The sequence below is a fragment of the Macaca nemestrina genome, chromosome 4 (genome assembly GCF_043159975.1).
Source record: "Macaca nemestrina isolate mMacNem1 chromosome 4, mMacNem.hap1, whole genome shotgun sequence".
NCBI lineage: Eukaryota > Metazoa > Chordata > Mammalia > Primates > Cercopithecidae > Macaca > Macaca nemestrina.
The window spans coordinates 114,935,976-114,961,812 of record NC_092128.1 but is presented as its reverse complement, the minus strand read 5'-3'; the positions used below and the strand labels follow the sequence as shown (position 1 = coordinate 114,961,812).

The window sequence follows — 25,837 nt, the reverse complement described above, 5'->3', positions numbered from 1 at the left end:
GATATCTGGGGTCTCTGTAACTGTCAGGCCCAGGAGTGAGCTGTTCTTTCCCTTTGCTTCCTGGAGGAGGGGACTTTTGTCACTGCGTCACTCCACCCTGACTGCCCCTCTGTTATCAGGCTGTTAATATTAATTAACAACAGTTGCTAGGGATGACAGTGCAGAGGGTGCCTCTGAGCCCATAGCTGGCCCTGATCCCAAGAAGGGGTAGGGCAGATCGGGGGTCTAAGGCTGAGCCAGGGAGGGTGCGGAGGTTCCTCGGCCATGCTGAGTTCCTGAGGCCAGAGCCCAGCCAGTGCCTGGTTTCACCTGTGCCTCCAGGCCCTGGCACCAACTCCAGCAGAAGCTGAGTTAGGGGCTGACAGCGTGGTCTCTCCCCTAACTGGCTCAGCCCTCTGGCTTCGGTCGTTTTGGGAAGTGAGTGGAGACCCTAGCACCGGCATGATGAGGCTCATCTCAAGCGGGGGCCTGTGGACTGGGGCCAAACAGTGGGAGTGGTGGATCATTAACTAGCAGGGCTCAGCCTCATTGGTCCCTAACCCAGTCAGGCCAGGGTTGTCATCGAAGGGGAGGAGGCTGCCTTAATGTGTGTTCAGCCCTTGGCTATCCCTGAGGCCTGGCGCAGCTACCCGCTGACCCCTTCTCGACCCGGGATGGCGGAGGCCGGCCTGAGGGGCTGGCTGCTGTGGGCCCTGCTCCTGCACTTGGTGAGTCCCAGGGCTTGGCTCCACCTCCCCTACAGCCTCCAGTTAGGGACCCTGGGGCCAGCCGTGTACCAGGCGAGTGTTACTGGGTAACAGCAAGGGAGCCTCAGGGCCTGCAGGCTGGGCCAGTCTCCGGACACATGAGGGATGCCAGGCCCCACAGAGGAGAGGTGCAGGTGGAGGGTTTCCAGGTCACAGAGTTGAATGCACACAGGGGTGAAAGAGGTCGCTGGACTGGGGTGTTCCAAGTCCCTCCTGTCACTGGCCCTACTGGGTGGGGTCCAGGCCTGCAGTTGAGGGAGGTCTGAGGCAAGGAGGCGCTGGGATGGGGTTACCTAGTGAGCATCACCTAGGGAGTCCTGGGAGAAGATCCAGGACTGGCGCCTCTTAAGTTCCTCGCTCCCTTTGTGTCTGGGAGGTGGGTGATGGCTTTCGGCCTCAAGCAGGTGGTGGTGGTGGTGGCGGTGGGAGCCGGGGGGCCTCCTGCACAGACTCTCCATGAGAGACCCTGGCCTCTGGATGTGGTGTGCAGTGTGGGGACTCAGGCTGACTTTGATGTGGGCAGGGCCCGGCACCTTGGAGTCAGCTTTGCCTCCTTACCCATACCTGGCCTCTCCAGCAGGACCTTCCTAAACTGCAGGTCTATCAGGCCACACCTAGGAAGAAAGGCCTGGCTGCCCCGCCCACTTGTCACTCCAACACTGGCTGGCTGGCTGGCACATGCCTCCAGGAGGCTTCCCACTCCCCACACTACCCCCTTCCCTGCCCCTGCTCCATGTCCTTCTTACCCCCACGCCCTCCCTGGCTGCCTGCTGCCTGGATGGCACCCAGCTGTGTCAGGGCCCATGAGTGATGTTGCTGTGTCTGCAGGCCCAGAGCGAGCCTTACACACCCATCCACCAGCCTGGCTACTGCGCCTTCTATGACGAATGTGGGAAGAACCCAGAGCTGTCTGGAGGCCTCATGACACTCTCCAACGTGTCCTGTCTGTCCAACACGCCAGCCCGCAACATCACAGGTGATCACCTGATCCTATTACAGAGGATCTGCCCCCGCCTCTACACCGGCCCCAACACCCAAGCCTGCTGCTCCGCCAAGCAGCTGGTATCATTGGAAGCGAGTCTGTCGATCACCAAGGCCCTCCTCACCCGCTGCCCAGCCTGCTCTGACAATTTCGTGAGCCTGCACTGCCACAACACATGCAGCCCCAACCAGAGCCTCTTCATCAATGTGACCCGCGTGGCTCAGCTAGGGGCTGGACAACTCCCAGCTGTGGTGGCCTATGAGGCCTTCTACCAGCACAGCTTTGCCGAGCAGAGCTATGACTCCTGCAGCCGTGTGCACATCCCTGCGGCTGCCACGCTGGCTGTGGGCAGCATGTGTGGCGTGTATGGCTCTGCCCTTTGCAATGCCCAGCGCTGGCTCAACTTCCAGGGAGACACAGGCAATGGTCTGGCCCCACTGGACATCACCTTCCACCTCTTGGAGCCCGGCCAGGCTGTGGGGAGTGGGATTCAGCCTCTGAATGAGGGGGTTGCACGTTGCAATGAGTCCCAAGGTGACGACGCAGTGGCCTGCTCCTGCCAGGACTGTGCTGCATCCTGTCCTGCCATCGCCCATCCCCAGGCCCTGGACTCCACCTTCCGCCTGGGCCGGATGCCGGGTGGGCTGGTCCTCATCATCATCCTCTGTTCTGTCTTCACTGTGGTCGCCATCCTGCTCGTGGGACTCCGTGTGGCCCCCACCAGGGACAAAAGCAAGACGGTGGACCCCAAGAAGGGCACCAGCCTCTCTGACAAGCTCAGCTTCTCCACCCACACCCTCCTTGGCCAGTTCTTCCAGGGCTGGGGCACCTGGGTGGCTTCGTGGCCTCTGACCATCCTGGTGCTGTCTGTCATCCCGGTGGTGGTCTTGGCAGCGGGCCTGGTCTTTACAGAACTCACTACGGACCCCGTGGAGCTGTGGTCGGCCCCCAACAGCCAAGCCCGGAGTGAGAAGGCTTTTCATGACCAGCATTTCGGCCCCTTCTTCCGAACCAACCAGGTGATCCTGACGGCTCCTAACCGGTCCAGCTACAGGTATGACTCCCTGCTGCTGGGGCCCAAGAACTTCAGCGGGATCCTGGACCTGGACTTGCTGCTGGAGCTGCTGGAGTTGCAGGAGAGGCTGCGGCACCTCCAGGTGTGGTCGCCCGAAGCACAGCGCAACATCTCCCTGCAGCACATCTGCTACGCCCCCCTCAATCCGGACAATACCAGTCTCTCCGATTGCTGCATCAACAGCCTCCTGCAGTATTTCCAGAACAACCGCACGCTCCTGTTGCTCACGGCCAACCAGACACTGATGGGGCAGACCTCCCAAGTCGACTGGAGGGACCATTTTCTGTACTGTGCCAAGTGAGTCCGTGGTGGGGCCCAAGCGAGGAGCGGGCTGGGGCTGGGCTGCCATGGCCTCCCGGGAACCTGGCCGGGCATACAGCTGGTCCTGAAGGACCGGAGGTAGCTATTCCTATGACTCTGGCCTGGGGCTGCCCAGATGCTTATCTCTGCCCCTCGTCCAGCTGCCATTTCCTTTGGCCAGAGTTCCTGCTCATGGCTGCAGGTTTGTGCATGGCCATCACTGGCCCTTCAACCCCGGGTCCACTCTGTCTTTTCTGCAGAGCTCCTGACATGTGGAGCTCCCTGCCACATTCTTGGTTTAAGTCTGACAGAGGAGTCCGATTGGCACAGCACATGTTTATATTTGCCTTGTTTTGCTTCTTGTTTCTGTGCCAGGTGCCATAGGGCCGTCAGTAGCCCGTGAGGTACCATGGTATGCACTGGAAAAAGTGCCCTCAGGCCAGGGGTCATGGCTGGTCTCAGGCACCTGGGCCGGGTGTCCTGGGGCAGGCCACAGCCACATACACTTCTATTGATTGGGGTTCAGTCCTGGTTCTGTCCACTCTGGTGTGCTGCCAACAAGGCTGCTGGACCAAGGCGCCCAAGAGCCAAGGGCAGCAGCGGGGCGGTGGCAGTGGAGGCTCCTTGAGGTTGGAGTAGAGCAGAGGTCCTCAAAATGAACGTTTAGTACTCCATACTCCAGAGCAAATGAGAGTTAAAAGGGGCAAATAGCATCTTAGTGTTATTATGAAAACAGTTCTGACCTTACAGACCCTTGAAAGGATCTCCAGGACACCGAAGGGCCCCAGGCCACACTTTGAGAACCACTGCATTGGAAGAGAGTGCTGACACTTTCTGTCCCCCGCTATCTGGCTCTGCATCCCTTGGCTGGGCCCCAAGTTTGGGCTGTTTCTCAGAGTGTCTGTGCCAGGAACCCAAGGGCTGTCTCTTGGAAACAGCGGGAATGAGAGGAGCTATTGTTTGCTCTGGGGAGGCATCGTGGTCTGACCTCCGACTCGTGTCTGATGCTAGCTTTATAGTCCATTATAGGGCATTATCTTTATTTTGACTTTGGTGCTCACAACAACTCTTGGGTGGTCCAATTATCCCCACTTTACAGACATGAAAACTGAGGCTCGCAGGGGTGTGGTAAGCTGCTCAAAGTCACACAGCAACCAGCACTTGCTTGCTGAGAGCTGAGAGAGGGGCGTAGAGAGCTTCGCTCTGGTGTCCCACCGCGTCTTCACAATGATGGGCTTTGCAGAAAGGGCTAAGCTGAAGGAACTACAGAATTGCCTGAGGGTACCAGGCTAGTAAACTCTGAAAACATTGGCTCCTGGGCTCCAGGATTCCAAATTTGACCTCAGTACCTAGAGGGTTTTGGGGGGCCCTAGGCAGGAGAAGGAGGCTGAGAGGGCAACATTTGAGACAGCCCATGCCAGACCCCACGGCTCAAATCCCAGCTCTTCCACCCTCATCACACCTGAGGACTTCAGATGTGATGCTCAATCCAGAATCAGATACTGTCAGAGCCAGGAAGGTCAGGCTAGTGTGTGGAGACGTGAGAGGTACAGAGGGACATGGCCCGGAGCAGCCCCTGCCTGGCACAGAGGAGGCACCCGGCAGCTCCAACTCACTCGGTGGGTGGGGGCCTGCAGGAGATCTTGCTGGATGGGAGCCATTTAGGACCCACTGGGCTGGGCTATCTGCAGTTATCTGCAGCCAGTGTCCCCCACCCCACCAGCTCACCCTCCGTAGTGCTGTGGGTCTGGGGTGGGAGGGGAAGGGAGGGGCCATAGGGACTGGGCAGGGCCAGGAAAGGCCCTTTCCCTTTGTGGTCATCTCCCTCCAGTGCCCCGCTCACCTTCAAGGATGGCACAGCCCTGGCCCTGAGCTGCATGGCTGACTATGGGGCCCCTGTCTTCCCCTTCCTTGCCGTTGGGGGGTACAAAGGTAAGCTAAGTGGGCCCTGAGAGGAGGCCAAGGAAGATGCAGTATTGGGGCAGGAACCATAGACGGGAGGGTGGGGGTGGTGCTGGGGGTTCTCACAGCCTGGGGGTGACCTGGTTTCTGGAAGCTATAGGCCGACCCTGTCCTGTCTCCTCTCTCTGCCATCTCCTTTATCTTCTCATAGTGTTACTCAGGCACTCTGGTTTTTTGCCTGGGCCCAAAGGTCTTACCTTTGCCTGAGAGAAGTGGGGTGTAGGAGGTAAGGCCATGAATCAGACGAAGAAGGAGTGGGGGAGAAGGAGCAAGGGGTGATGGCAAGGGTGAAGCTAGATAGGGGGAGGGAATATAGGGGTGCAGCTGGAGGGGGAGGGAGGCACGGGTGCAGCAGGAAGGGACTGAGCATTTCTTATCCCAGGGAAGGACTATTCTGAGGCGGAGGCCCTGATCATGACGTTCTCCCTCAACAATTACCCTGCCGGGGACCCCCGGCTGGCCCAGGCCCAGCTGTGGGAGGAGGCCTTCTTGGAGGAAATGCGAGCCTTCCAGCGTCGGACGGCTGGCAAGTTCCAGGTCACGTTCATGGCTGAGGTAGGGGCTGCAGGGTCCCTGGCTCTGGGGGTGCAACCCAGGTGGTCTTGGGTCAGCTCCTGTGTCCCCAAGCTGGGCAGTGGCTGCCTGCTCGGAACAGGGTGATTGTGATGGCTGTTCTTGTAGCCTCACCAGGGATGACGGGGGGCCATCAGGCCCTGTGACACAACACACAGTGCCCAGTGACTGAGCTATTGAGAGCTGGCCTGGCTGGAGCAGGCACGGTCAGTGGGGGCTGGTCGGGTGTGTGTCCACAGCGCTCTCTGGAAGATGAGATCAATCGCACCACAGCCGAAGACCTGCCCATCTTTGCCACCAGCTACATTGTCATCTTCCTGTACATCTCCCTGGCCCTGGGCAGCTATTCCAGCTGGAGCCGAGTGATGGTGAGAAGCGGGAGGGACACAGCTAGGTGGGCTAGCCCAGGACCCCAGGCATCTTCAGCAGGCCTTCTACAACTTTCCTAACCAGAGCATCTCAGAGCAGCAGAATGGACACACCTAAGTGGCTGCCCCAAAGGGTAATACCTCTCGAAGGTGTTCTGTGCTGAAAGTGAAAGGCCAAGAGCTGTTTTCTTTTCTTTTTCTTTCCTTTTCTTTCTTTTCTTTTCTCTTTTCCCTCCTTTCCTCTCTCTTTCGCTTTCTTTTCTTTCTCTCTCTCTCTTTCTCTCTCTGTCTCTTTTTTTCTCTTTCTTTCTTTTGAGACAGGGTCTTGCTCTGCTGCCCAGGCTGGAGTGCAACGGCATGATCTTAGCTTGTTGCAACCTCAAAAATCCTGGGCACAAGTGATCCTCCTGCTTCAGCCTCCCAAGTAGTTGGGACTATAGGCACATGCCATTGCGCCCAGCTTTTTTTTTTTTTTTTTTTTTTAAGACAGAGTTTTGCTCTTGTTGCCCAGGCTGGAGTGCAATGGCGCGATCTTGGCTCACTGCAACCTCTGCCTCCCAGGTTCAAGCAATTCTCCTGCCTCAGCCTCCTGAGTAGCTGGGACTACAGGCATGTGCCACCACACCTGACTAATTTTGTGTTTTTAGTAGAGACAGTGTTTCTCCATGTTGGTCAGGCTGGTCTCGAACTCCTGGCCTCAGGTGATCTGCCCACCCAAAGTGCTGGGATTACAGGCATGAGCTACTGCTCCCGGCCATTTTTTTTTTTTTAATTTTTTGTAGAGACGGAGTCTCGCTTTGTTGCCTAGGCTGGTCTCAAACTCCTGGGCTCAAGCAATTCTTCCTCGTCAGCCTCCCAAAGTGTTGAGATTACAGGTGTGAGCCACCACACCTGACCTAAGAGCAGTTTTCTTTCTGTTACATGCCATACCCTGACTTGCCCAAATGCAAAGCTAATACTTACAATCTCTTGCAATGCGTGCTCAAGGAAGATGGAGCAGGCTCACCTATGCCTTGGGGTTTCATGGACCTGCCCTTGGGAGGATGGCTCTGCAGAGGGGCTTTAATGTGAGATGTGAGCTCCTCACCACCGGGGGCATATCGGGGACCTGCAGGCACGGAGGGTGCCTGCCTGCTGTGGTGTCTCACCTAGCTGAGGCTGGTGGGCATACTGGGTAGGTGCTAGGTGGCCAGGGGGCTGAGCCTGTTTGCATTACAGGTGGACTCCAAGGCCACGCTGGGCCTTGGCGGGGTGGCCGTGGTCCTGGGAGCAGTCATGGCTGCCATGGGCTTCTTCTCCTACCTGGGTATCCGCTCCTCCCTGATCATCCTGCAAGTGGTGCCTTTCCTGGTGCTGTCTGTGGGGGCTGATAACATCTTCATCTTTGTTCTCGAGTACCAGGTAAGAAGGGAGGAGCTCTCCATACCCCCAACTGCCCACTCTTCTGCCAACCTCACCGCCTGGCCAGATGGGACTTTGGCATGAATTTGCTGGGTCTCCCTGCAGACTCTTTCTGTTCATCGACACTCATGTTTACAATATCTGTAGAAACTAGAGTGTGTTGACATAAATGACTTCATCCTGCCTCTACCATCCGGAATTAGCTTTCTGTTAACTCCTTGCAATGTCTAGTAAAACCTCTCCATGTTAGTACATTACAGCCTCCTCCTGTCTTTATGCTGCTACGTAGCATTCCACGGTAAGGATAAATCAGAGTCGATTTCACCTCTCCCTGTTGGTGAACAGGGTTCCAACAATGCTTGGAACAGGGGTGCTATAGACATCTCGAAAGCACCAAGCATTTCTCCCAGCCAGACCCTGGAAGAAGAACATTGGCCGTGGAGAGTGTGAGGGTCTTTGATGATTCAGGAAGGTCAGAGCAGCTCCTCAGGCCTGGCTGCAGCTCTGGGCACTTGCCAGCTCCCTGCTGGCCTTTGAGGGATGGTGCCCTTGGAGGTCCCTGTCTCTTATCCCTGCTGTTCCCACCCAGAGGCTGCCCCGGAGGCCTGGGGAGCCGCGAGAGGTTCACATTGGCCGAGCCCTGGGCAGGGTGGCCCCCAGCATGCTGTTGTGCAGCCTCTCTGAGGCCATCTGCTTCTTCCTAGGTGAGCCTGGGGCAGACCCTTCCCACTTGGCATTAGGCCTGCTGGGTTAGTGCCGGGGCCTAGGAGTTCCCAGAGGGCAGTGGGTATGGTGCAGACCCCCTTCCCCCCTGCACCTTGTCAATGTCAGCTCCCACTCTGCCCTTGAAGCCAGGGTTCCCTGACAGCCCTCTGCTCCCTCACAGGGGCCCTGACCCCCATGCCAGCTGTGCGGACCTTTGCCCTGACCTCTGGCCTTGCAGTGGTCCTTGACTTCCTCCTGCAGATGTCTGCCTTTGTGGCCCTGCTCTCCCTGGACAGCAAGAGGCAGGAGGTAGGGGCAGCCGGGCCAGTACCAAGGGACCTGCCCCTGGGTTCCCACCATGGCAGGGAGATGGGGTGGCTTTACCACCACAGAGATGGCCCAGAGAATGGGGTGGGGGACAGGGGCATTGTGCTGGGAAGGTAATATTTAGGCCATGTATTCTCCAATTTCCTATAGAAAAATAAATTTGTTTTGACAAATTTTGCAATATAATCGAACCTCCTTAAGTGCATGAGGTTCAGAAATAAAATACAGTTGACCCTTGAACAATGTGGAGATTAGGGGACTGACTGTCTGAGAAGTTGAAAATCTGCATGTAACTTTTTTTTTTTTTTTTTGAGATGGAGTTTCACTCTTCACCTAGGCTAGAGTGCAATGGCGTGATCTCAGCTCACTGCAACCTCTGCCTCCTGGGTTCAAGCGATTCTCCTGCCTCAGCCACCCGAGTACTGAGATTACAGGCCCCCACCAGCTCTCCTGGCTAATTTTTGTATTTTTAGTAGAGATGGGGTTTCACCATGTTGGTCAGGCTGGTCTCGAACTCCTGACCTCAAGTGGTCCACCCACCTTGGCCTCCCAAATGCTGGGATTACAGGCGTGAGCTACCACGCCTGGTCTGCAGGTAACATTTGACCCCTCCAAACTTAATTCCTACTAGCCTACTATTACCTGGAAGCCTTAATGATAATATAAGTAGTCGATAACACATCTTTTGAATGTTATATGTATTATAAACTGTATTCTTACAATAAAGGAAGCTAGAAAAAAGAAAATGTTAGTAAGAAAGTCATAAGGAAGAGAAAATCTATTTACTATTCACGAAGTGAAAGTGGATCATCATGAAGGTCTTTATCCTCATTGTCTTCAGGTTGCGTAGGCTGAGGAAGAGGAGGAAGAGGAGGGCTTGGTCTTGCTGTTTTGGGGGCAGCAGAGGTGGAAGAAAATCTAGGGATAAGTGAGCCTAGGCAGTTCAAACTCGTGTTGCTCAAGGGTCAGCTGTATAAATGAGAGATCGACAGGAGTTGATCTGTTGGTTTCAATGATGGCATACAATTTAAAGATACTTTATCAAGATTTAAAAAAAAAAAGGCAAAGAAAACAGCACACTGGTATGTCTCCATGAGCGGCACTGGCACAGGCCACCCACAGAAGGTGACACTCCCTGGGGGCAGGAAGGTGGTCCCTGGGATCTGGTCTGCTCTGGGACTACCTCGAGGGGCTGCCTCCCGCTCCAGGCCTCCCGATTGGACGTCTGCTGCTGCGTCAAGCCCCGGGAGCTGCCCCTGCCTGGCCAGGGAGAGGGGTTCCTGCTTGGCCTCTTCCGAAAGGCCTATGTCCCCTTCCTGCTGCACTGGATCACTCGAGGGGTTGTGGTGAGTGGGCCTGGAAGCACAGGAGGGCAGGGGGACTAGGTGGGGACCTCGCCTCAGGGAGACCAGGGTTGGAGGTGGGGAGGTGCTGATACCTGGGGCTGGCATGCAAGTCTGCTCAACTTCAGAATGTTGCCCATGACACCCTGACTGACTTAAATTTGCGGGGAGATTGGGGGGCGGCTACTGGGCAGGGTGGTCTCATGCAGCAGGTCCCTTCTCAGCTGCTGCTGTTTCTCGCCCTGTTTGGAGTGAGCCTCTACTACATGTGCCACATCAGTGTTGGACTGGACCAGGAGCTGGCCCTGCCCAAGGTGAGCTCAGGCTCTTCTCAACCCTTAGGCCCTTGGGATTTGGGGAGGGGCAGTAGCAACCAGCAGGGATGGGTTGGGGGTCTCTAGCCAGGGGCTTGGCCAGAGGTGCAGAGCTGCTCACTGCTTTGGAGGCATCTCCAGCAGTCCTGCGGAGTGAAGCCACATTCATGTATGAACAGCACAACAACCAGGTGCCAGCCCCAGGCCACAGTAAGAGAGATGGCCCAGGCACTGGAGGGCTGTCCATGTGAGACAGCAGGCCACAAAGAATGACTGTCACTTTGCTGAGTGCCTGCCCAGTGTCCAGCCCTGTGAATCCTCTGGGCCTGAAGCCCAGGGAGGGCAGGGGTTCAGGGAAAGGAAAGCCCCATGGTTGGAGGGGCCTCCAAGCTCGCATAGGATTTGCAGAGGAAAGTGATGACAGACTGGCCAATGGGGGGGCTGGGGCGAGCCCAGGTGTGTTTCCTGGGTGTGGCAGCGACTGTGGGGGTGGGATGAGCTGGAGGCCAAGGGCATGGTTGGGGAGAGGCTGATTGCCCAGCCTGGATCAGTAAGTGTGTGGGCCAACAGGCACAATGTGTCAGCCAAGGCTGGGGACCCGGCTCATCTGGATGTGCACCAGTGGTGGCCATGGACTGGTGGCCAAGAGAAAGCAGCCACAGACAACAAAGTCTGAGACACATGGTCAGACTGCATGAGCAAGCTCTGCGGAGAGGGAGGGCATCAAGGGGACTTGATGTCTAGGACCCATCTGGAGAACTGTGATGGAGATTTGGGCAAGAGTCTGGGCACTGGCAGGAGCCCCAGTGGAAGCAGCGAGGCCCAAGCCCACAGCAGGGCTGAGTGGGGTGCAGCTGGGGTAGATGTGTTAGGCTGTACTGGCCTGGAAGCCAGGTGAGGGAGGAGCAGGTGGGTGGAGCCAGGTGACAAGAGCAGACAGCTCAGGACTATACTTTGGGTGACCCTATGGAGGGAGAGCAGGTGGGGAGTCCCAGAATGAACCTGCCACCTGCAGAAGCCCTGGGGGCTATGTCACGGGGCTGAGGTGAAGAGGGTCTTTAGTGCCCCAAGAGCAAGAAGGAAGGACGTGATGGGCCACTAGACCTTGCTGAGGTTTTATGTTGACGTCTTTTGTTTATTTTTCTGTTGGGGATGTTTGTTTCTTACTGCTTTTAAAATTTTTATCATTTTTTTCCCAGTTTTTTATTGTGGTAAAATACACATAATAGAAAATTACCATTGTAACCTTTTTTAAGTGTACAGTTCAGTGATATTAAGTACACTCATACTATTCAACTATCACCACCATCCATCTCCAAAACTCTTTCCTTTTTGCAAAATTGAAACTTTATCCAATAAACAGTGACTCCCCATTCTCCCCTCCCCTCAGCTCCTGACACAACCACCATTTACTTTTTTTTTTGAGATGGAGTTTTGCGCTTGTTGCCCAGGCTGGAGTGCAATGGCACAATCCCGGCTCACCGCAATCTCCACCTCCCGGGTTCAGGTGATTCTCCTGCCTCAGCCTCCCAAGTAGCTGGGATTACAGGCGGCCACCACCACACCCAGCTAATTTTTGTATTTTTAGTAGAGACGAGGTTTCACCATGTTGGCCTGGCTGGTCTTGAACTCCTGACCTCAGGTGATCCACCTGCCTCGGCCTCCCAAAGTGCTGGGATTACAGGTATGAGCCACTGCACCTGGCCTCTACTTTTTCTTTTTTGTTTTGAGATGGAGTCTTGCTCTGTCGCCCAGGCTGGAGTGCAACGGTATGAACTCGGCTTACTGCAGCCTCTGCCTCCCAGGTTCAAGCGATTCTCCTGCCTCAGCCTCCTGAGTAGCTGGGACTACAGGCATGTGCCATCATACCCAGCTAATTTTTGTATTTTTAGTAGAGATAGGGTTTTGCCATGTTGGCCAGGCTGGTCTCAAACTCCTGACCTTGTGATCGGCCCACCTTGGTCTCCTGAAGTGCTGGGATTACAGGCATGAACCACTGTGTCTGGCCCATTTACTTTCTGTTCTATGAGTTTGACCACTCTAGGCACCTCGTATAAGTGAACTCAAACAATATTTATTTTTTTGGCTGGAAGTGGTGGCTCACTCCTGTAATCCCAGCACTTTGGGAGGCTGAGGTGGATGGATCGCCTGAGATTAGGAGTTTGAGACCAGCCTGACCAGCATTGAGAAACCCTGTCTCTACTAAAAATATAAAATTAACTGGGCATGGTGACACATGCCTGTAATCCCAGCTACTTGGGAGGCTGAGGCAGGAGAATCGCTTGAACCTGGGAGGCGGATGTTGCGGTGAGCTGAGATCATGCCATTGCACTCCAGCCTGGGAAACGGAGTAAGGATTCGTCTCAAAAAAAATAAATAAATAAAAATAAGTCTATTTTGTCTGGTATTAGTATAGCTATCCCTATTCTCTTTTGGTTCCTATTTACATGGAATATCTTTTTTTCTGTTCTTTCACTTTTGACCTATTTGTGTTTTTGGATCTAAGGTGAGTCTCTTGGAGAGAGCATATAGTTAGATCACGTTTTGTTGTTTTTTAGCAGATGGGGGCTGCCTAGGGCACAGTATGCCAACTCTCACAATCTTGATCGTGTGTTTAATCCATTCTACCACTCTTTTTTTTTTTTTTTTTTTTTGAGATGGAGTCTCGGTCTCTCGCCCAGGCTGGAGTGCAGTGGAGCGATCTTGGCTCACTGCAACTTACATCTCCCAGATTCAAGCGATTCTCCTGCCTCAGCCTCCTGAGTAGCTGGGATTACAGGTGCATACCACCAAGCCTGGCTACTTGTTTTATATTTTTTGTAGAAACGGGGTTTCACCATGTTGACCAGGCTGGTCTTGAATTCCTGTCTTTGAGTAATCCACCCACCTCAGCCTCCCAAAGTGCTGGGATTACAGGCATGAGCCACCATGACTGACCCTACTACTCTCTTTTGATTGAAGAGTTTAATCCATTTACATTTAGAGTAATTACTGATGAGGAGGGCTTTACTTCTGTCATTTTGCTATTTGTTTTCTATATGCCTTGTAGCTTTTTTGTTTCTCATTTCCTGCATTACTGACTTCTTTTGTGCTTAGTTGGTTGCTACTAGTGAAATTTTACATTTTCCTTTCATTTCCTTTTGTGCATAGTCTACAGCTAATTTTATTTGTGATTACCATGAGGATTACATTAAATGTGCTGAAGTTATAACACTCTAAATTTATGCCAACTTTCTTTCCATAGCATACAAAAACTCTGCTCCTATAACAACTCCATCTTATCCCCCTTTCAGTTATTGATGTCACAAATTATATTTTGGGCTAGCCATGGTGGCTCATGCCTGTAATCCCAATGCTTTGGGAGGTGGAGGTAAAAGGATTGCTTGAGGCCAGCAATTTGAGACCAGCCTGGCCAACACAGTGAGATCCCATCTCTTGAAAAAATTTAAAATTTAGCTGGGCATGGTAGCACATGCCTGTAGTCCCAGCTATGTGGGAGGCTTGCTTGAGTCCAGGAATTCAAGGATGCAGTCAGTTATGATCATGCCACTGCACACCAGCCTGAGCAAGAGAGAGAGACCTTGTCTCAAAAAATTATATTTTTCAGCTGGGTGCAGTGGCTCACGGCTGTAATCCCAGCACTTTGTGAGATGGTTGGATCACCTGAGGCCAGGAGTTCGAGATCAGCCTAGCCAACATGACAAAACTCCGTCTCTACTAAAAATACAAAAATTAGCCAGGCATGGTGGCACATGACTGTAAACCTAGCTACTTAGGAGGCTGAGACATGAGAATTGCTTGAATCTAGGAGGTAGAGGTTGCAGTGAGCTGAGATTGTGCCACTGTACTCCAGCTTGGGCAATAGAGTGAAACTGTGTCTCAAAAACTTTTGTATTTTTAGGCATTATGTATCCAAAATCATAGGCTAATGATTTTTTTTTTTGCATTAGTCTCTTCAATCATGTACAAAAAGGTGGAGTTAAAAATCATAACATTTATAACTGCCCATTTATTTAACCTTGCTCGGGATTTATTTATTTATTTATTTAGGCAGAGTCTTGCTCTGTTGCCCAGGCTGAAATGCAGTGGTGTGATCATAGCTCACTATAACCTCAAACTCCTGGCCTCAAAAGATCCTCCCACCTCAGCCAGCTGAGGTACTGGGATTACAGGTGTAAGCCACCGTGCCTAGCCAAGGGATTTTTATTTCTTCATACATCTTTGAGTTACTGTCTGATGTCTTTTTTTTTTTTTTTTTTTTTTTTTGAGACATTGTTTCACTCTTATTGCCCACCCAGGCTGGAGTGCAATCGTGTGATCTCAGCTCACCGCAACCTCCGCCTCCTGGGTTCAAGTGATTCTCCTGCCTCAGCCTCCTGAGTACTGGGATTACAGGCATGTGCCACCACATTGGGCTAATTTTGTATTTTTAGTAGAGATGAGGTTTCTCCATGTTGGTCAGGCTGGTCTCGAACTCCCAACCTCAGGTGATCTGCCTGCCTTGGCCTCCCAAAGTGCTGGGATTACAGGCATGAGCCGCCACGCCTGGCCTGTCTAACGTCTTTTTATTTCAACCTACAGGATTCCTTTTAGCATTTCTTTCAGTGAAGGACTAGTGATAACAAATTCCTTCTGCTTTTGTTTATCTGAGAATGTCTTAATTTCACCTTCATTTTAATTTTTTTTAAATTTTTTATTTATTTTGAGATGGAGTTTCGCTCTTGTCGCCCAGACTGGAGTACAATGGTGTGACCTCAGCTCACTGCAACCTCTGCCTCCTGAGTTCAAGCAATTCTCCTGCCTCAGCCTCCTGAGTAGCTGAGATTACAGGTGCACACCACCATGCCAGGCTAATTTTTGTATTTTTAATAGAGACGGGGTTTTACCATGTTGGCCAGGCTGGTCGTGAACTCCTGACCTCAGGTGATCCACCCGCCTTGGCCTCCCAAAGTGCTGGGATTACAGGCATGAGCCACCATGCCCGGCCCATTTTTACTTTTTAATTAAAACAATTTTTTTGAGATGGGGGTCTCACTATGTTACTCAGACTGGTCTCGAACTTTTGAGCTCAAGCAATCCTCCTGTTTCAGCCTCCCAAAGTATTCGGATTATAGGATGAATCACCTCATCTGGCTTCTCCCTCATTTTTACTTTTTATTTTTATTTATTTTTTTGAGATGGAGTCTCACTGTGTCGCCCAGAGTGGAGTGCAGTGGTGTGATCTCGGCTCATTGCAACCTCCACCTCCGAGATTCAAGAGATTCTACTACCTCAGCCTCCAAAGTAGCTGGAATTAACAGGTGCATGCCTCCATGCCTGGCTAATTTTTGTATTTTTAGCAGAGATGGGGTCTCACCATGTTAGTCAAGCTGGTCTCAAACTCCTGGCCTCAAATGATCTGTCTACCTCGGCCTCCCAAAGTGCTGGGATTACAGGCATGAGCCACCATGCCCGGCCTTCTCCCTCATTTTTAAGTGACAGTTTTGCTGGAATTAGGATTTTTCATTGACAATTGTTTTTTCTTCAGCACTTGTTTTTTGTTTGTTTGTTTTTGAGACAGAGTCTCACTCTGTCATCCAGGCTGGAGTGCAGTGGCACAATCTTAGCTCACTGCAACCTCTGCTTCCCAGGTTCAAGTGATTCTCCTGCTTCAGCCTCCTGAGTAGCTGGGATTACAGGCGTGTGCCACCATGCCTGGCTAATTTTTGTATTTTCAGAAGAGATGGGGTTTTGCCATGTTGGCCAGGCTGGTCTCAAACTCCTGACCTTAGGTGATCCACCTGCCTCAGCCTCCTGAAGTGCTGGGATTCCAGGCATGAGCCACCATGCCCAGCATTCTTTAGCACCTTCAATATACAAACCCACTGCCATCTGGGCTTTAAGGTTTCTGATGAGAAATATGCTGATAATCTTTTTGACAATCTTTTGTATATGCCAAGTCATTTCTTTTTTTCAATGTTTTCTATTTTTTTAAAAACTGTATTTTATTTTATTTTTTAGAGACAGGGTCTTGCTATGTTGCCTAGAATGGACTTGAAATCCTGGGCTCAAGCAATCCTCCCACCTCAGCCTCTTGAGTAGCTGGGACGACAGGTATATGCCACCATGCCTGGCTTATCTTTGGTTTTTGACAGCTAAATTATAATATGCAACCGGGTGCAGTAGCTCATGCCTGTAATCCCAGCACTTTGGGAGGCCAAGGCAGGCAGATCACGAGGTCAAGAGATCAAGACCATCCTGGCCAACGTGGTGAAACCCCATCTCTACTAAAAATACAAAAATTAGCTGGGCGTGGTTGTGTGCACTTGTAGTCCAAGATACTTGGGAGGCTGAGGCAGGAGAATCACTTGAACCCAGGAGGCAGAGGTTGCAGTGAGCTGAGATTATGCCACTGCACGCCAGCCTGGCAACATAGCGAGACTCCATCTCAAAAAAAAAAAAAAATTTAATATCCTTTGGTGTGGGTTTCTTTAGTTTATCCTACTGGAGTTTATTGAGTTTCTTAAATGTTTATATTCATGTCCTTCATCAAATTTGGGGAGTTCTGGCCATAAGTTTTTCAAATAATCTCACTTCCCCTTTCTCTTTTCTTCTGGAATTCTTACAACGCATATTTTGGTCTATTTGATGATGATGATGTCTCACAGTCCCTTAGGCTCTGCTCTGTTCACTTTTGTTATTTTTTTTTCTTTCTGTTCTTCAAACTCAGTAATTTCAATGGTCTTATCTTCAGTTTGCTAATTCTTTCTTCTGACTGCTTTTGAATCCCTCTAGTGAATTTTTCACTTAAGTTCCTATACTTTTTAGCTCCAGAGTTTTTTGCTCCTTTTAATGTTTTCTCCATATTGATATTTCCATTTTGTTCATAAATTATTTCCTTGGCTTTGTTTTCTTTTAGCTCTTTGAGTAACTTCAAGGCAATTGTTTTATTTATTTATTTATTGAGACAGAGTCTTGCTCTGTCACCCAGGCTGGAGTGCAGTGGTGTGATCTCAGGCCACTGCAACCTCTGCCTCCTGGGGTCAAGCCTCAGCCTCCCAAGTAGCTGGGATTACAGGTGCCTGCCACCATGCTTGGCTAATTTTTGTATTTTTAGTAGAGACAGGGTTTCACCATATTGGCCAGGCTGGTCTTGAACTCCTGGCCTCATGTGATCTGCCTGCCTTGGCCTTCTAAAGTTCTGGGATTACAGGCATGAGCCACTGCACCCAGCTGAGACAATTGTTTTGAAGTCTTTGTCTAGTAAGTCTGCTGTCTGGTCTTACCCAGGGACAGTTTCCGTTGCTTAATATTTTCCCTTTGAATGGGCCATGTTTTTCTTTTTCTTGGTGTGTTTTTGGTTGAAAAACGGACATTTGATTCTTATAATGTAGTAGCTCTGGAGATCAGATTCTCCTTCTTTCCCAGGGCTTGCTTTATGTTATTTATTGCTGTTGGTGTTTCTGTGCTGGGGATCAGCCAAAGGCACAGAGTTAATGTCTTCTCAGGTATTTTATGAGCCTGCATATTTCTCTGGGCATTTATGCAGTGTGGTGACTGTCTAAATATCCCTATATTTATGGTTGCTTTTGAATGTCCTTGTCCTTATATGTATGGTTCCCAAAAGGAAAACGAGGGAAAAATGAAGGGGTGGGGGATAGGTGCTTACTCTTTAAATCTCCTGGAAGTCACTTTAGTAAGATGTGGAGGCAGTTGCAACAATGGTGGTGGGCGTTGCAATAGTGGCTGCCTGCCTGTGTATCTGTACCACCAATATCAGAAGTAATGATCAATGATCGGAACTCAGATATCAGAACTTGATATTTGGATTTATTTATTTATTTATTAGAGACAGGGTCTGGCTCTCTTGCCCAGGCTGGAGTGCAGTGGTGCAATCATAGCTCAGTGCAGCATCAAACTTCCAGGCTCAAATGATTCTCCTACCTCAGCCTCCTGAGTAGCTGGGACTACAGGCATGTGCCACCACACCCAGCTAACTTTTGTATATTTTTTTTGTAGAGACAGGGTGTCACTGTGTGTCCAGATCAGTCTCCCACTCATGGGTTCAAGTGACCCTCCTGCTTGACCTCCCAAAGTTCTGAAATTACAAGTGTAAGCCATCATGCCCAGCTGATATTTGGTGGATGGTGTCCTTGCCTACCCTGGCTCCTGCAAGCTGTGTACAAGCTGCTTCTGGAAAGCATACACAGCTGCATGCCTTGAAGCTGGGAGTGGCAAATGGGTAGCTGCTACTGTACTAAAAGCTGAGATTGCCTGAAATTAACCACAATTTACTGTCCAAGACTTATCCTAGAAGCTTCCAGCCCTCAATAGACTCCAGAGTTCCAAAATAATTACACCAGGGCTGGTGTGGTGGCTCACACCTGTAATCCCAGCTGTTTGGGAGGCTGAGGCGGGTGGATCGCTTGAGGTCAGGAGTTTGAGACCAGCCTGGCCAACATGGTAAAACCCCATCTCTATTAAAAATACAAAAATCAGCCGGGAGTGGTGGCACGTGCCTGTAATCCCAGCTACTCAGGAGGCTGAGGCACAAGAATCGCTTGAACCCAGGAGGTGGAGGTTGCAGTGAGCAGAGATCACACCACTGCACTCCAGCTTGGGAAGACTCTGTCTCAAAAAAAAGAAAAAAAATAGTTATACCAGACAAGTTGTTTTCTAGGCGGGGAGAGAGATTCCTGACACTTCCTACTGTGCCATTTTCCCTAATGTCACTCTGAGCCTTTATGTTATAGAAGGGAGCAGACCATGAGGATGCCTGGTGCATGGCTTTGAGGGTGTATACACTGACATTTATGTGTGCACACAAATACGGGCCGTTGTCACAGGCCAGCTTGTTAGACTGTGGCTGTGCCAAATTGGGGGTGACAGGAAGGGATACAATTATGTGTATGTGCATGTTTGTGTGTGTCAGTGTGTGTTCATGTGAGGTGATATGAGTTGCTCTGTGCTTGCACCCCTGTAAGTGTACTTCTGTTTGCACCTGTGATTATACCTATTCTGTGAACCTTGGAGTATATTCATCTGTGGGTACACCTAAAACCGTGTTCCGGTGTAACTGTACAGTGCACATACATCTTGAAGGTACCCCTGAGTGTGTGTGTCTGTGCATGTCCTTCTCTATATGTACCTTGTGTGTGACCTCTGAGCATGTACCTCTCGGTGTATATTTTGTGTACGTGTGTACATGTACCTCTGTGTACCTCTAGGCATGTATCTGTGTGTACACCTCTGAGTGTCCCACTGACACATCCCTTTGAGTGTGTAACTGCATGTGTATCTCTGTGTGTGTTCCTCTGATCGTGGACCTCTGAGCATGTGCCTTTTAGCATGTACTTCTGTGTGTACCTTCGAGAGTGTGAGCTGGAGTGAGCCCTTTAGGGGTGTGCATAGCAAACTGAAGCTTACTGACCCTCCTCCACTCCTAGGACTCGTACCTGCTTGACTATTTCCTCTTTCTGAACCGCTACTTCGAGACGGGGGCCCCGGTGTACTTTGTTACTACCTCAGGCTACAACTTCTCCAGTGAGGCTGGGATGAATGCCATCTGCTCCAGTGCAGGCTGCAACAACTTCTCCTTCACCCAGAAGATCCAGTATGCCACAGAGTTCCCTGAGCAGTGAGTGCCTGGCCGCCCCACACCCCGGCCTACTCCCTGTTTGAGTCCCCCAAGTCCTCACCAGTCCTTTCTTCCTGCCTGTTGTACCCCTGTCCTGCTGTCCTGCTGTCGTATGCCTGGGGAAGGCTGCGTGGGGGTTGGGCCATGAGAAGAATCCACCACCCTGCTCAGCTGGCCTTGTCACCCTTCCTCCCACCTGCCCCTTAGGTCTTACCTTGCCATCCCTGCCTCCTCCTGGGTGGATGACTTCATTGACTGGCTGACCCCATCCTCCTGCTGCCGCCTTTATATATCTGGCCCCAATAAGGACCAGTTCTGCCCCTCGACTGTCAGTGAGTTTGGGGCCATAGGGGCTCACTGCCTACCATAGCTCAGGCAAACTGAGGCAACAGAAAGGAGAGGACTGGAGAGGCTCCCTCAACATCTTGACCTGTCTTGTGGGGTCCATTGGGGGCATGGATGCAGATGTGGCCTGAGGGACAGGCACTCTGTGAGGAGCATCTGTGTGGGTGGCTGTGCTGGCCCGTGGGCATCACACACGTATGCTGCTGTGTACCGTGCCCCACTTTCAGAGCACGTGGCACTCCTGGGTGGCAGGGCACTGGGGAGTCAGGAGTGGAGAGCTGCTGAGGTTGGCACATGGCCCCGCCGCACAAAGCAGTGGCATTTGTAGGTGGAGAGGACTTTGTGGGGCCTGTTTTTCTGCCCCAAATTTCCTTTCCCCTTCTGCCTGTAGGTGCCCACAGTTTCTATAGCCAAGAGGAGAACTTCTCCCACAAATAACAAAAGCAAATCCCCCTAGAAGTGACTAGTTGAGGCTGGAGTGCCTGGGACCTCTGATGGGATTGTTGGGGAAGGAGGGGCACACAGCAGTTGCTGCTGGCCCTGGGGTGTCACTGCCCAGACCCCTGCTTTCTCTGCAGACTCCCTGAACTGCCTAAAGAACTGCCTGAGCATCACGATGGGCTCTGTGAGGCCCTCAGTGGAGCAGTTCTATAAGTATCTTCCCTGGTTCCTGAATGACCGGCCCAACATCAAATGTCCCAAAGGGTAAGCTTGGGAGGGCCTTCTGCTGGGGAGGACAGACATGTGGGACCTAGGATGGGGGTGAATATAGAGAGGCAGGAGGAAGCTATCAGGGGCCTCTCTGGGGTGGCTGTGGGCTGGGCAGATGAAAGGAGCTTTGTTCCTGGCTAAGCCTTTGCCCTGACCTCACAGCGGCCTGGGAGCATACAGCACCTCTGTGAACTTGACTTCAGATGGCCAGGTTTTAGGTAAGCATGGCCTTGCCTGGAGGGGAGGACATAATCAGTTGCTCTGGAGGGCCCCTGAGAACCCCAGGGAATAGCCTGTCACATGTTGTCTCCCTCCTGTGTCAGGAGCTTCTAACTGCCCTGGCCCTGTCAGCAGGGGTCTTGTTTCCCAACTCCACATCCTCAGACTTCACCCCTTCTCTCACTCCCAAGTCAATGGTCAGCGTTGTTTGTGGAATTCATTCAGCAGTTGATACCATACTTGGGAGTTCTCCACACCCTGGCTAAGTACCTTTCTTACCAGCACAAATTACACCCAAAGGGCAGCTGGCTAAATGAATTAGGATGCTTGGCACAGCACAATCCTAGCAGTCATTAAAAGTAACAAGAGGCTGGGTGCGGTGGCTCATGCCTGTAATCTTAGCACTCCAGGAGGCCGAGGCGAGAGGATCTCTTGAACCCAGGAGTTTGAGACCAGCCCAGGCAACATAGGGAGGCCCCCTTTTTTTTTTTTTTTGAGACAGAGTCTCACTCTGTTGCCCAGGCCAGAGTGCAGTGGTGTGATCACTGCAACCTCCACTTCCGAGGTTCAAGCGATTCTCCTGCCTCAGCCTCCTGAGTAGCTGGGACTATAGGAGCATGCCACCACACCTGGGTAATTTTTGTATTTTCAGCAGAGATGGAGTTTCACCATGTTGGCCAGGCTGGTCTCAAACTCCTGGCCTCAGGTGATACGCCTGCCTCGGCCTCCCAAAATGCTGGTATTACAGGCATGAACCACTGTGCCCGGCCTCCTGTACAAAACAAAATTTAAAAAACTGCCTGGGTGTGGTGGCGTGTGCCTGTAGTTCCAGCTATTCAGGAGGCTGGGCGGGAGGAATGTCTGAATCTGGGAGGTTGAGGCTGCAGTGAGCCGTGATCGCAACACTGCACTCCAGCCTGGGCAACAAAGTGAGACCCTCTCTCAAAAAAAAAAAAAAAAAAAAAAAGAGAGAGAAAAAAAGAAAAAGGTAACAAGGGAGATACAGTTAGACTGACAGGAAAAGGACCCACAACATGCTGTCAGCTCATACAGCAGATGGCAGAATGAGACAGCCATCTGTGTAAAGGAGCTGGCTATAGCTCTGTGCAGACATGCTTGGTGTAGGGAGCCTAAGGGAGCTCGTGCTGCAGATGGACATGGGGGTCGTTGGCAGGTGGGGGAGCTTTTGAAGGGTGATCTCACTTTGTACTGAAATAATTTGTAGTTTGAACTGCTGGCTGAAAGCTGCCTGAAGTTCACTTGACAATCACTTGAACGTGGGAAGTAGAAGTTGCAGTGAGCCGAGATCGTGCCACTGCACTCCAGCTGCGGTGACAGAGTGAGACTCTGTCTTGAAAACAAAAACAAAAACAAGAACAAAAAACCCTTTATTGTATAAGGGTCTTAATAACCTTAATTTCTTCTTCTTCTTTTTTTTTTGAGACGGAGTCTCGCTCTGTCGCCCAGGCTGGAGTGCGGTGGCGCGATCTTGGCTCACTGCAAGCTCCGCCTCCCAGGTTCAGCCCATTCTCCTGCCTCAGCCTCCTGAGTAGCTGGGACTACAGGTGCCTGCCATCATGCCTGGCTCATTTTTTTGTATTTTTAGTAGAGACGGGGTTTCACTGTGTTAGCCAGGATGGTCTCGATCTCCTGACCTCGTGATCTGCCTGCCTCGGCCTCCCAAAGTGCTGGGATTACAGGCATGAGCCACCGCGCCCAGCCTTCTTTTTTTTTTTTGAGATGAGGTCTTGCTCTGTTGCCCAGGCTGCAGTAGCACAATCTCGGCTCACTGCAGCCTCTACCTCCCGGGTTCAAGCAATTCTCCCGCCTCAGCCCCCCAAGTAGCTGGGATTACAGGGGTGTGCCACCACGTCCGGCTAATTCTTGCATTTTTAGTAGAGACAGGGTTTCACCATGTTGGGCAGGCTGGTCTCGAACTCCTGACCTCAGGTGATTGGCCTGCCTTAGCCTCCCAAAGTGCTGGGATTACAGGTATGAACCACCGCGCCTGGCCAATAACCTTAATTTCTTAAAACGTCATTAAGAAATAACCTTTAGCTGGCAGGAGCCGTAAGCCACAGTTCTAATAATTCAACTGTTCTCATTTTTCTGTCTTCCTTTCTAGTCCTTTCCTATAGGAATATGCAAATTAAAAACCAATTAAGTTAATTTTAAAAATCCAATGCATTTCTTGAAACCATATAGAGAAGAATCTGGGTTCACTAGAGAGATCTCTATAGGCTTCATTCATCAAAGGTCAGGCCTGGGTCTCCCACAGCAGTGGGGCCAGCTATGGAGTTTGCAGGGCTGGTGCAAAACAAAAATATGGACCTCTTGCACAAAATTTACCAAGAATTTCAAATGGTGGCGGCAGAGCCCTGAACCCAGCTTGATCACATGCCTGTGCCACTGTGTCTGGGGTGTTCTGAAGGTGTCCTGGAAAGGGCTCTGACCTTTGCCCTTCCATCTTCCGTGTGCCATGGCTGTCCAGCCTCCAGGTTCATGGCCTATCACAAGCCCCTGAAAAACTCACAGGATTACACAGAAGCTCTGCGGGCAGCTCGGGAGCTGGCAGCCAACATCACTGCTGACCTGCGGAAGGTGCCTGGGACAGACCCAGCTTTTGAGGTCTTCCCCTACACGTGAGGACCTGAGTGGCTGAGCTAGAGGGAGGTGGGGGATGGTTGCTGGAGATTGGAGGTTAGGGTGGAGGGCTTGCAAGGAGTTGCATGAGATGAGCACCAGTTTTAGGTCAGGAGGCTCTGGCTGCAGACTTGGGTCTATTTCTTATGCTGGTTTGTACCCCAATATAAGCCTGCCTGACCCTCAGCATTCTCCTTCTGAAGTGGGGTGTCCCACCCACCTTGAGGGCCCCAGAGGCATGAGCTTGTGACCATGCTCTGTACTCTGGCAGGGTCACCAATGTGTTTTATGAGCAGTACCTGACCATTCTCCCTGAGGGGCTCTTCATGCTCAGCCTCTGCCTGGTGCCCACCTTCGCTGTCTGCTGCCTCCTGCTGGGCCTGGACCTGCGCTCCGGCCTCCTCAACCTGCTGTCCATCATCATGATCCTCGTGGACACCGTTGGCTTCATGGCCCTGTGGGGCATCAGTTACAATGCTGTGTCCCTCATCAACCTGGTCTCGGTAACCCAGCAGACACAGGCACCAGGGGGCCCTGGAGGGGTGGTTGGGGATCCAGCCTCATAGAATACTCCCAGTTCCTTTTTTTTTTCTTTCTTTCTTTTTTAGAGGCAGGGTCTTGCTCTGTTTCTCAGGCTTGTGCAGTGACATGATCACAGCTCACTGTAGCCTCGAACTCTTGGGCTCAAGCGATCCTCTGACCTCAGCCTCCCAAGTAGCTGGGACTACAGGCACGTGCCACTGTGTCCAGCTAATATTTTAATTTTTGTTGTAGAGACAGGGTCTCACTTTGTTGCCCAGAATGGTCCCAAACTCCTGGGCTCAAGTGATCTTCTCACCTGAGCCTCCCAGTGTTGGGATTATAGGCATGAGCCACTATAATGGCTCATTGGGATTATAGGCACGAGCCACTTGGCACCCGGCCAAATACTCTGTCTAGAATTTAATGCCTGCCCCGCGCTGGTCCTGGTGGAGGCCTCATCTCCCCAGTTCCTTCCCTACCTCTGCCTTTCTTGGCTTATGCCCCCTCTCTGCCCATAGGCGGTGGGCATGTCTGTGGAGTTCGTGTCCCACATTACCCGCTCCTTTGCCATCAGCACCAAGCCCACCCGGCTGGAGAGGGCCAAAGAGGCCACCATCTCTATGGGAAGTGCGGTGAGTGGGGAGGAGTGGGCCACCCTGTGCCCCACTCGACACCCTGTGCCCTGCTTGATGCCCTGTGCCCTGCCTGACACCTGGTTCTGACCCCCCAGGTGTTTGCAGGTGTGGCCATGACCAACCTCCCTGGCATCCTGGTCCTGGGCCTTGCCAAGGCCCAGCTCATTCAGATCTTCTTCTTCCGCCTCAACCTCCTGATTACTCTGCTGGGTCTGCTGCATGGCTTGGTCTTCCTGCCTGTCATCCTCAGCTATGTGGGTGAGTGCCCCGGCCTGTTCCTACCAGGCTGTCATGATTATCATGACGACAACAGTAACAGTGCATGCTTACCACGGAAGCTCAGGAAGTGCACACAAGCCATGGGCAGACGTCAAGCTCAGGAAGTGCACACAAGCCATGGGCAGACGTCAGAAGCCAGGACCATGACCATGTGGCACTTCTAGTCTTTGAAGCTTCTGTTGTTCATTTAATGTGCTGTGAACATATTTCTTTTGTCAGCAATGTATGTCTCAAACAACGTTTCTGTGGCCCTGTACACTCTGGATCTTCACGGCACTGCTGTTGGACTTTTAAGCATGCCCTTCAGCAAGAAATATGTTTTATACCCAGAGGTGACACGCACAAGCACACACAGACATGCTGCCTGAAACAGATGCTTCACTAAATAATATTAATACTTCTCTTATACATGTGAAGCATTCTGATATTTCTGGTTCCATTCTATTATTATTATTATTGTTTTTGGAGACAGGGTCTTGCTCTGACACCCAGGCTGGAGTGCAATAGCATGATCACAGCTTACTGCAGCCTTGACTTCCCAGGCTCAAGTGATCCTCCCACCTCAGCCTCCCGAGTAGCTGGGACCCCAGGTGCACATCACCATGCCAGCTAATTTTTAATTTTTTTGTAGAGGTGGGGTCTCCCTGTGTTGCCCAGGCTGGTCTCAAACTCCTGAGCTCGTGATCCACCTTGGCCTTCCATAGTATTAGGATTACAGGTGTGAGCCACTGTGCTTGGCTTTTATTTTAATTTAAATTTATTATTTATTTT

At 51.6% G+C, this 25,837-nt stretch overlaps 2 protein-coding genes and 1 long non-coding RNA gene across 8 annotated transcripts in view; 1 reads left to right on the top strand and 2 right to left on the bottom strand.

Annotated features, from left to right (window-relative positions):
- LOC105494244 (oxoglutarate dehydrogenase) overlaps window positions 1-25,837 on the bottom strand; it is a 467,517-nt gene that overhangs the window by 156,048 nt on the left and 285,632 nt on the right. The gene's annotated exons all lie outside the window — the stretch shown is intronic.
- Window positions 584-25,837, top strand: part of LOC105494216 (NPC1 like intracellular cholesterol transporter 1) — a 27,731-nt gene continuing 2,477 nt past the window's right edge. Inside the window, exons 1-19 of one of the 5 annotated variants that reach the window (XM_071095116.1) lie at window positions 643-707; window positions 1,575-3,100; window positions 4,935-5,035; window positions 5,448-5,620; window positions 5,878-6,006; window positions 7,225-7,407; window positions 7,997-8,111; window positions 8,294-8,421; window positions 9,648-9,785; window positions 10,007-10,096; window positions 19,522-19,712; window positions 19,920-20,044; window positions 20,636-20,762; window positions 20,931-20,986; window positions 22,728-22,802; window positions 23,479-23,629; window positions 23,902-24,133; window positions 24,671-24,784; window positions 24,883-25,045. In XM_071095116.1, coding sequence (XP_070951217.1) covers window positions 654-707; window positions 1,575-3,100; window positions 4,935-5,035; window positions 5,448-5,620; window positions 5,878-6,006; window positions 7,225-7,407; window positions 7,997-8,111; window positions 8,294-8,421; window positions 9,648-9,785; window positions 10,007-10,096; window positions 19,522-19,712; window positions 19,920-20,044; window positions 20,636-20,762; window positions 20,931-20,986; window positions 22,728-22,802; window positions 23,479-23,629; window positions 23,902-24,133; window positions 24,671-24,784; window positions 24,883-25,045 — 3,871 coding nt within the window. In that variant the 5' untranslated portion in view covers window positions 643-653. Of the gene's footprint in view, window positions 708-1,574; window positions 3,101-4,934; window positions 5,036-5,447; window positions 5,621-5,877; window positions 6,007-7,224; window positions 7,408-7,996; window positions 8,112-8,293; window positions 8,422-9,647; window positions 9,786-10,006; window positions 10,097-19,521; window positions 19,713-19,919; window positions 20,045-20,635; window positions 20,763-20,930; window positions 20,987-22,727; window positions 22,803-23,478; window positions 23,630-23,901; window positions 24,134-24,670; window positions 24,785-24,882; window positions 25,046-25,837 lie in introns of those variants that run through there. The other 4 variants (XM_011762489.3, XM_011762491.3, XM_011762492.3 and 1 more) reach the window with 4 other exon arrangements.
- The window catches only part of LOC139362856 (uncharacterized), a 24,301-nt gene continuing 21,940 nt past the window's right edge, over window positions 23,477-25,837 (bottom strand). For both annotated transcript variants that reach the window (XR_011622341.1, XR_011622342.1), the window contains one exon: window positions 23,477-24,085. This is a non-coding gene — a long non-coding RNA (uncharacterized lncRNA). The remainder of the gene's footprint in view (window positions 24,086-25,837) is intronic.